Here is a 9,477-nt window from a genome sequence, read left to right on the forward strand (position 1 = left end):
ATTAAAATGGGAGGGACTAACAGGAATCTGGTGCACCCCCAGGACCCAGGCTCAGGGTTGAAGGCTATATATGCAGTTGCCCTGGCCCTATGGAGAAGCTTTACAGGTTTGGCATTATTGTAAGAGTGCCTTGGGTTTGTCTTCATCAGATATGGAAGACTCACAGAAATAGATAGACTGTCACAGAGAGCTATAGTTTTCTATGAACAGCACTGTAGGGCCATGAGGGAAGTGCCAGGGTTGGTTAGGAGCAGAGAGGGCAGAAGGTGATGGACAACATGGGAAAGAGACTTTACTGTATCTATGCAGGAAGAAACGACAAGGCAGCAGAAGCAGGTTTAGTTAGGGTTAGTATATTTTAGTCATTTCAGTGGGCTCTAGTGGGCAGGGGTCAACCCTGGTTCTTTGGTACCTGGACCTGCTGTGCTTGGAGCAGGCAAAAAGAGGCCTGTGAGGCTGGGTGCCTAATAGGGGATTGGTGGTGTGAGAATTTGATTGCCTAATTTGCATAAGGTGAGCATGCTAGGGAGATGGCTGACTCTCTGGGAATTAGCTATATCCAGGAAGGTATGCCCTGGGTACAGTGGTATATGCCTTTAATCCAAGTGATTCATGGGACTGAAGCAGGTGGGTTGCAAGTTCAAGGCCAGCCTGTGCCATTTAATGAGACCCTGTCCCAAAATAAAATTTTAAAAAAGGGCTAAGGATCTTGTTCAGGTGTATATCATCTGTGGAATGTTCCTGTGTGCAATCTTCAGTACCTCCCCTACCCCAACACATGCTTGCGATAGAAGAGGGGGAAAGACTACTTTCTCAATTGGGATTATAGCTTAGGAATAATCTTCCCTGATGTTCAAGGAGGGACATCTGGCTTGACATCAACAACTGGACTTGGCCTGGAAAACTTTGGAATGGATTGCAGAACTCTTTGACAGAGAGACTGTAGCACTGCAACCAGGCCCAAATTAGCAATTTTCCTGTATGCAGGCTTTCAGTTTCTCCTGAGAATATACTGGGTGTCTTCTTCTCTCCCTTCTTTTTTTCCTCCCTTCCTCACCAGTAGGAGACACCTAGTAAGGAGATGATCATTGTGGTTAATGTACTGGGGACAAAATAAAGAACTAGACAGGCCCAGTGCTTTCATGTGCAGCATGTGTGATCTAGCCCAGGTTTCCTGAGCTCTAGCATGGTTAACCTTAGACACCATAGGATTGTTTGTGGTGAGGTGCTTGCCCATAATTATGATGTGTAGCCATTCTGTTCCCTACATATTAGATATGCTATGACCACATCTTAATTTTTTTAACAATCAAAAATGCCTCTAGACAGGCCCCATGTGCCATGGGTGTGACCACTGCCCTAGCCTGAGAACTGATGAGCAGTGAGGCAGACAGGTAAGTTCACACCTGCAGTGGAGTTTGAACAAATGTCTCTGTGCCTACTTGGGGTCTGCTCATAGTTTGCTACTGTTCACAGAGTCTGAGTTAGTCGGATTTGCAGGGGTTGTTAATACACGTGTGTTGTGAGAGAGTAATTGACCAGAGGCTCCCAAATAAAACACCCATTAAGAGAGGTGACATCTTAGTATGGTCAGTCGGTTTATTATTGACATATCAGCAAAACTCAGTGAAGGTATCTGGTTTAGAGCACTATGGTGAACATTCAGTAAGTATATCTATTATCATTTTAAAAACATTTTTAAATGATGTAATTATTAACATTTACACACAGTAAAAACTGAGTCTGAGTCCAAAGATTGAGTCTCCTCTTCCTCCTCCTCCTCCTCCTCCTCCTTCTTCTTATCCTCCTCTTTTTCCTTTTTCTTCTTTTGTTACTGGCGATTAAACCAAGGGGCACTCTACCACTAGGCCACATCACCAAATCTTTTTTATTTTGATTCAGGATCTTGCTAAGTTGCTTACAGCCTTGCTAAGTTCCTGAGGCTGTTTTTGTACATGTGATCCTCCTTCCTCAGCCTCCCCAGCTGCTTGGATGACAGCTGTATACCACCATGCCCAGATGAAGACTGAGTCTTGCAGAGGCCTGGGAGAACCAGAAGTACTGAAGTTGAAGAGATCTTCTCATACTTTGTTAGCTGTTAAAACCCTAATTCTCTGAGAAAAAACACCTTGCAGAGTGATTTGAAGAAAGATCCAGGGAAAGGTAAGTTCCTGAGTTTTCATACTGTGGCTGGGCAATGGCTTGTCGTTTCTTGGTGACACACCTGCATCCTTATAACAGTTTCTAGCAAGATGGATGCATTACTTTGTGGGCTTTTTATTTACATCATTCTTACATCATTCTTATTCTTGGTTTCACAAATGTAACATATCAGGATGTTACAAAACCAGTGATTTGAAAAGGGTGCAAGACTGTGGTTTTATTTTAAGAGAAAGAGAGCAACTCTGCTTCATCAGGTTCTGTCTTAGCATTCTCTAATACAGATGTCATATATATGCAAATAGAACCACACATTGTTAGAAAGGCACACCATACTTCAGCTGGCCTGTCTAGTAAATAATATAGTGTGTTTATGGGGAGGTGTTGTGTGCTACATTCTTGTTTCTGCAAAACCTCTGGAGGGTAAGGGGCTCAAGGTCATGAATGGAGGCTCAGGGGCTCAAGGTTATGGATGGGTCTCCAGCTGTCTATTCATTGTAAGCAGTCACACACACACACACACACACACACACACACACACACACACCCTCTACAAGTATTATTTTAAATAAAGCTTAAAAAATAATGCACACAAATCCAGTGGAACTTTGAGACTCAAATGATCCTCCTGTCTCAGTCTCCCCATAAGCTGGGACCACAGGTGTGCCCCCTGATTTTGAGGATCCTTCACACACACACGCACACACAAACAAAAACCTTTTCAAAATATTATCTAATTCTGTGCATAAGTCTATACAGCATTAAGTGATCAGGCAACATGGATTTGATAGAAACAGTAGTGGCTCAGTTTAAAAAAAAAAGTTGAAAACTTGAGTAGGTCATACCTGTAATCCCATTACAAAACATTTTTCTGACAAAGGACTATATCCAGTCCTACTAAATATACTTCTACAACTCAGTAATAACAGGACAACTCAACAAATAATAGACATGATCCAAATCTATTCTTCACAGAAAAAGAATGACTGGCCAATAAAAGACAGTCAAATGTTGTTAACTTCATTAGTCATCATGGAGTACAACCCTAAGCCACAATGAGATACCACTATATACCCAGCAGAAATGGCTAAGGTATGAAGACTAACATCACTAAACAATGTGAAGATATGCAGCAATTGGAACTCTCATATATTGCTCATGACAATGTTCAGAATTTTTGACAGTTTCCTTTAAAACAAAACAGAGATCTACCTTATGTGGTAGCCATTCCACTCTTTGAGTTATTTACCTAAATGAAATATACATACATACATATATATGTGTGTATACACACACATATACACATACACATACATATTTTTCCCCAATACATCTAGTAAGATAAAGTTCAAAGCCTGGAAAATGCTCACATGTCCTTCAATGGAAAAAATAAATGCACTATGATATATTCATAAAATGAATACTACTGCAGTAATAAAATAGAAAACAAAACAAAACATTGATTCAAGCAACATGGATGAACCTCAAAAGCATATTGATTCAGACACAGAGTGTAAGATCCCATAACTTTCTTACTCATCCTAATAAGACTCACATCCATAATAAGAATGAAGTAATTCAGACTTGAAGACGGCACCAGAAGGTCTCAGAAATGAATATCTCCTAAATTAACAAGTGAGTTACAACTCCTTGAACAGAAAATAGGTGGAATGTAGCCTTTGAATTGTATCTTTAAAAAAAAAACAAAAAACCTATTCCTCCTGATGGGCAGAATCAATATCCTCTGGAACAAGAGTCCCATTGTTTCTCTATTGCTAGGAAAACAATAAAACTTCTCCTTCAATTTTTACTAAAACAAACAAGAAACAAAAACAATAACAAAAAAGTGTAAGTACCCATTATGTTTCTAGGTTGAGGCTCAATGGTAGAATACTTGCTAGCATGTGTGAGGCATTGGGTTTGATTGTCAGCACAGAATATAAATAAACAAAATAAGGATCCAATGACAACTAATTTTTTAAGAAGAATCGATTTATACAAAATTCTAAAAAGACAAAGTAAAACACTCAATGGTAGGATAAAACAGAATACTGCCTTTAATCAGTGGGAAAAATCAATTAGAAGGGACATAAGGGAACTTTCTCAGGTGTGGTTTAACATTCTTTATCTTGAAAGCAGTTTAGATTATAATGATTTATTGAAATTCAACCACATTTGACTTAAAATGCATTTCATTGTATGAACATTTCAGAACAAATGAATAATAAACACTGAAATATAAATGATATACAAATAAGTGTATGCATGTGTGCCTACACACACATATGCCAGAGCAGTGACACTCAAACAGCAATGAACTCATATAGAACCCAGATTCAGGATTCTAAGTGCTAGGCCCACATTAAAAGCAACCAGGGCTTTTAGAGAAACAACTAATATCAGAGTTTGAACAGCCAATAAAGAGTACATTGAACCTGAAATATCTACTGTCAAAAGAAAGTACTCCATAAAGGCAAATACCACATATTCTCATTTACATGTGAAATGAAAAATAATTAAATTAATAGAAGCATAGAGTAGAATGGTGTTACCAGACGCTGTGGCATGGGAGACATGGGAAGAAAATGGTCAAAGCGTACAATATTTCAATCAGACAGAAGGAATAGATTTTTCTGTTTTTTGAGAACCATTGCACACCATGGTAAATAAATAATAATATGCTATACATTTCAAAATTACTAAAAGAATAAATTTCAAATGTTCTCACCACAAAAATACTCTGGTATTTAAGATGATGTATATGTTAGTATGCTTATTTCACACTGTGTATATAAAATATAACATCACCTCATACATCATAAATATATACAACTAAAATTTGCCAATTTATACTTTTAAAAATAAACAAAGAGGAAAGTAAAGTGTTCAAACAATGGCCCCAATTGAGAAGCCAACTTAGATTTCCTACTAATCATATCTGGCACAACTTGAAAATCTAAATAATGAAATAATGCATTACAGCCCACTGAATAAAATAAGTTTCAAGAAGTCTATATTAAAATAAATGTGAGTAAATTTAAAGCACGATAATGATTAAGATATAGAGTCCCCAAATACCCTACAAGTCATTCATTAATCACAAAATGGAAAAGAGTAACTCACAAATGAAAGGCCTAGCAGACAATTCCTTAATCAAGTATTTAAAATGAGCATAACCACGAAAAAAAAATTGAGTACTATATATCATGCTACATAATAGGACTAAAGCACTGATCAAGAATTCGGTTATGGTCCTGGTTTTTGTTCTAACCTAGCCTGAAGAAATAAATATAAACCTGTACATGAGGATGATTAGTCAAAACTACCTACACTTAAATACTGTTGGCTACCCCAAAGTAGTAATGGGCATATATTGCTTCATACTGCCAACAACATAGACCTACCTGGTGGCTGCACTCACACTTCTTCATGATAGAAGCAGTGTGTACTGTCTAAGCATTTCCTCCTTCGTCTTTCATTCAGGTCAGAGTTCATTATCACCACACAGCCCACTTTCAAATTCATTCCCTCTCCTTACAATATTGGACTACATATGGAAGAAGGTCAGTTTACTACTTGAGAACCTGGTGCACTAGTGAGATGACAATCACTCCACCCAGTGTTTCAAAAAGCCATGACTTGATATGTGCAATAAGGGAGTCAATGTCTACTTTTAAGAATCAGGAAATGAGAAAATCTGAAATTCTGAATGCATATGAGAAAACAGGAGAGATGCATCCTAAGAATGCCCCTCAAACTGGAAAGATCACGTTGGATAAACTGTCCCCTTTTCTGCTCCTGAAGGCGATTCCAGGTTGGAAATCACAGCCAGAGAAGAAACTCACCACATTTCATGGGGGGACTCTTGTGTGAAGGCCACACATCCCTTCCTGGAAGCCACAGGCCTGGAGAGCCACCTCAGGAACTGTACAGCGAGCGTGATGACTGACACTTCACCCTCTGAAACAGCCCACTAGGGACAAGGAAGGAAAGGCAAGCCTCCTGAACGAGAGGACCACCCGGAGAGGCCACCCGCCTGGGGGACACCCCAATCACTCATCCAAAGCACTTCCCATCCCGGGGGAGCCCACCAGCCCCTTGGCGCTGCGGCCTCTCTGCCTCCCTGGCCACCCGCTGCTGCCCGCTCGGCCTGCCATCATGGGCGCAGGCAGGCGCAGTACCTGAGAGGACAGCCCGCTCTTTGTGAGCGCCTTCCAGGCCTGACTTCCTGCAGGCGTCCGCGTCCTTCTCCCAGTGCCCTTCCGCTTCTCCAGGTCTCACGCTTCCACCGCCACTGAAGCACCACGTTCAGCACGTGGGGCTGCGACACCCTGAGACAAGATCCTGGCCTTCGTGAGTCTGCGCCCCTTGGGCTGCCTGAGCCCGCCGAAGGCGGGACCAGAGTGCCGCCTGGAGGCCTGTGGAGGGCATGACACCCACTCCAACCACACCCCACCCTCCACTGGTTGCAGGGATAACTTCTGCTCCAGTCCTGCTCTATTCTAGTTCATCCCTGCGAGGGTGACCACTTTTGCATCCATTACCCTACCTCAGACCTTTCTCTGTTCATTTAGTTGTACCCTGCTCCAGCAGACTAGCAACAAGGAGTTTGATGAAACTGTTGAAAATTTTGAAAGAAGGAAACATTCCTGCACAGTTCCACTTATTAAATCCCCATTTTATTAGAGACAGGGTCTTGGTTGCTCCTAGCCTCACTAAGTTGCTGAGGCTGGCTTAGAACTTGAGATTCTCCTGCCTCAGCCTCCATAGTGACTGAGATGACCAGCATGTTCTACCACACCTGGCAGAGCATAGGTTTTATTGTATTTGAAGAGAAAAACTGAAAAGTCTCAAAAAAAGTATATGGAGGTATAGTTTTCTAGTCTTGTATCATTGTGATTTTATTTTTATAAATACAAACATCCCAGTGGCACTTTTCCAAGTCATTCAAGAAAATCATCAGTCCTCTGTGAAGTCTTACAAATACTAGTTTTTCTTGAATATTGTTGGCCACTTTCCTGAGGGTCCCAGTGTGCAGACTTGAAGGCGCTTCTGGTTTGCCTTCCCCCTTTCTCCTATAGACTCATCAAAAAATGTTCATCTGCATTTGAAGTTGAATTCATAGGAAAAAGCATTATCAGCATTTTTGACATGATCCATTATCAGCTTTGTGTTAAAAGTTGACAACAGTGTCTATTTCTGGCTTCAGGCATAGCCACATGCTTTCCTGTTTATGCATTTTAAGTCGCATTTCAATTCCTGGATAAATTTTTATGATGCTACGTTTGTGGAAGATAATTTCTTCAATAGGGAGAAGAAATTATCTTCCACAAACGTAGCATCATAAAATATCTTTGAATGTCCCAATACATTTTGTCTCCATATCCTGGAAGTTTCCTCCACAAACATTGGTGTTTGTGACTTACTTTCCCTAAAGTTTCTAGGGCATCTTCAATCCTATAGTGATTGTGTATTTATAATCTTGGTCAATCCCATTGCCACTATCCCTTGCATGAATTTAATTACCTGAATATTAGACCACTTGAGACTGAAATTGTCAACCCAGTCACTGAGGTAGCATTTACTATTTCAGCCATAGATGCCAAATATGCTTTTCAGCTCCTAAAAATCCATTTATCCTTCTGAGTTTCTCCAATAAACATCACTATGTTTATATTTTCCTTTAAATATTTAAAAGCATTTCTAACGGCAGTTTTAAAGTCCTTGTCTGCTAAATGCATCAACTCTGTCACCTCCAAATTTCTATTTAAGGATGTTTTTTTTCTCTTCTCAAGGAGTTATATGTTATTTAGTAATGTATTTAATTTCCAAATATTCAAAAATTTTCTGGGTGTGTTACTGTTACCAATTCCCAATTTGATAATTCTATGATCACAGAAAATACTTTGTATGATTTTATACTTTCAGACTTTTATTCCAGTTTATCTTACTGAATACTCCAGGTACACTTTATTCCAGGTTCTGTAGTTCTTGGATGTAGTGTTTTATAAATGACAATTTAGTCACTTTGGATGATAATACTGTTCAAATCTTCCATATCCTTATTGATTTTTCACCTACTTATTCTACCAGTGTTTTGAAAGTAGCATAGTCAAGTCTTGAACTATGATTTTGGATTTGTTTCTGTTTGTCATTTGTCAAATTTGCTTTATGTGTTTGCTTTTATTAATTCTGTACACATTTGGAATAACACATTGTGTTGTTTTTCTGGAATAAAATTGTCTCCTGTATGATTACACATGGCCCTTTTTGATATCTGGTAAAAGTTTTATCCTTGAATTGTCCTTTCTTCAATGTTGATGTAAATACTGCACTTTCTTATGCTTAGTGTTTGTGTAATATATATTATTTCATTCTTTTTATCCAAACTTTTTATTTCCTATTAATATGATGTAGTTAGGGTTTTACCATTTCATTGAGGAATATGGTAGACTGAACCCTCCCATCCCAGGATGTTCATTTTCAAATCCCCTGTGACCTATGAATAAGTATTGCATATGACAGGGGGGGACTTTGAAGGTGTGATTCAGTTGGGGATATGATCCTTTATTATCCAGTTGGGGATATTATCCTTTATTATCAGTTTATCTCAGGTCATTATAAGGGAAAGAGGGAGGCAGGAGAGTCAGAAAGTGTGATGCGATGAGTGTGGCTGAGGTCAAGGTGCTATAAGGCTATTAGCAAGGGTGGCAGCCACCTCTAGAAGCTGAAAAAGGTAAGGAACTGGATTCTCTGGAGCCCCTGTAAAGACAGAGACCTGCTAACACTGTGATTTTAGTCAACTAATAGCACTGGAAACTTCTGATCTCTAGAGCCATAAGAGCATACATTTATGTTGTTTAAGCCATTATTATTATTATCATTATTATTATTTTGACAATTACATATAACAACAGTCAGAAGTTAATATGGAGCTTAAATTGTTTTATTTTAATGTGATTATTTATAGTACTTTAGATTTAAATCTCTCATGTTGATTTTGTTTGTCCCATCAATTATTTTTTCTCTTTGCTTATTATTGGCTGCTTTGGAGAAGACACAGGAGATGAATTGATATATTTAGAATTCCATGATCTCCTCTATTGGCTTTCCATTTTTGCTTTTTTGTTAATTGTTTAGGATTGCAATAGAAATGGCATTTTTTAAGGTTTATGAATGGGTTCAAAAATATGCTATTCAGGAATTATTAAGAACACTACAAAAAATCTTGCTTGGAATTATTCTGAGCTTCTCAGATCTGTGATTGATTTGCTTTAAGTAATTTTAAGGAATTCTTTTGTTTCTTCTCATACTGGA

General features: G+C 38.9%; 1 protein-coding gene across 1 annotated transcript in view; it reads right to left on the reverse strand.

Annotated features, from left to right (window-relative positions):
- Positions 1–5,591, reverse strand: part of LOC114081272 (SMC5-SMC6 complex localization factor protein 1-like) — a 47,744-nt gene extending 42,153 nt beyond the window's left edge. Inside the window, exon 1 of the mRNA XM_071616999.1 lies at positions 5,565–5,591. Within this exon, the coding sequence (XP_071473100.1) occupies positions 5,565–5,591 (27 nt within the window). The remainder of the gene's footprint in view (positions 1–5,564) is intronic.
- Positions 5,592–9,477: the final 3,886 nt, after the last annotated feature.

This window comes from Marmota flaviventris, chromosome 9 (assembly GCF_047511675.1).
Source record: "Marmota flaviventris isolate mMarFla1 chromosome 9, mMarFla1.hap1, whole genome shotgun sequence".
Lineage (NCBI taxonomy): Eukaryota > Metazoa > Chordata > Mammalia > Rodentia > Sciuridae > Marmota > Marmota flaviventris.